The 556-nt window shown below is 42.4% G+C and overlaps 1 protein-coding gene across 1 annotated transcript in view; it reads left to right on the forward strand.

The window, feature by feature from the left end:
- Window positions 1-556, forward strand: part of dennd1a (DENN/MADD domain containing 1A) — a 26,091-nt gene that overhangs the window by 20,361 nt on the left and 5,174 nt on the right. The window contains exon 19 of the mRNA XM_020618700.1: window positions 1-111. Coding sequence (XP_020474356.1) covers window positions 1-111 — 111 coding nt within the window. The remainder of the gene's footprint in view (window positions 112-556) is intronic.

Here is a 556-nt window from a genome sequence, read left to right on the forward strand (position 1 = left end):
ATCGACGACGACAGCACAGCAGGGTTTAACTCCTCTACTGGTCCAATCATAAGGGCAAGGCCACTGAGAACCTGGGATGACCACAGACCAATCACTGTGCACTTTGGACAGGTGGGCAAAAATGAGCTTGGATGGAGAGGGTATAGTAAAGAGAGCAAATGACTGGAAAGAAGTAATGCATATGGAATTTTACAGAGGTGCAATATTTGAATGTGCTGATTAAACAGAGTTTGGATGATGTAGCAGCGCTGGAGGCAATATGACGGTGGTGGTGGTGGCAGGGAGTGACTACTATTGAAATAACAGACAGCAGACATACTGTATGTTGTGTGTATGTTTTGATGGATAGATTCAATGAGCATATTTCCCTTACTTATTTTTTTACAGAGTAATTTTGTATTTGAAACTGATCATTAGCAGTATGGTACAGTATGACCAAATCTTGAACCATGGAATAATAGGCCAGTCTGGGTCCCATCCAGACTTCCTACTGTATGTTTGGACTGTTTTTTTTTTGTCTCATCTGCCTCTCTTTGCTCTGCCCTCTTCACACCTG

The sequence above is a fragment of the Monopterus albus genome, unplaced genomic scaffold, assembly GCF_001952655.1.
Source record: "Monopterus albus unplaced genomic scaffold, M_albus_1.0 scaffold209.1, whole genome shotgun sequence".
In the NCBI taxonomy this organism is placed as follows: Eukaryota; Metazoa; Chordata; class Actinopteri; order Synbranchiformes; family Synbranchidae; genus Monopterus; species Monopterus albus.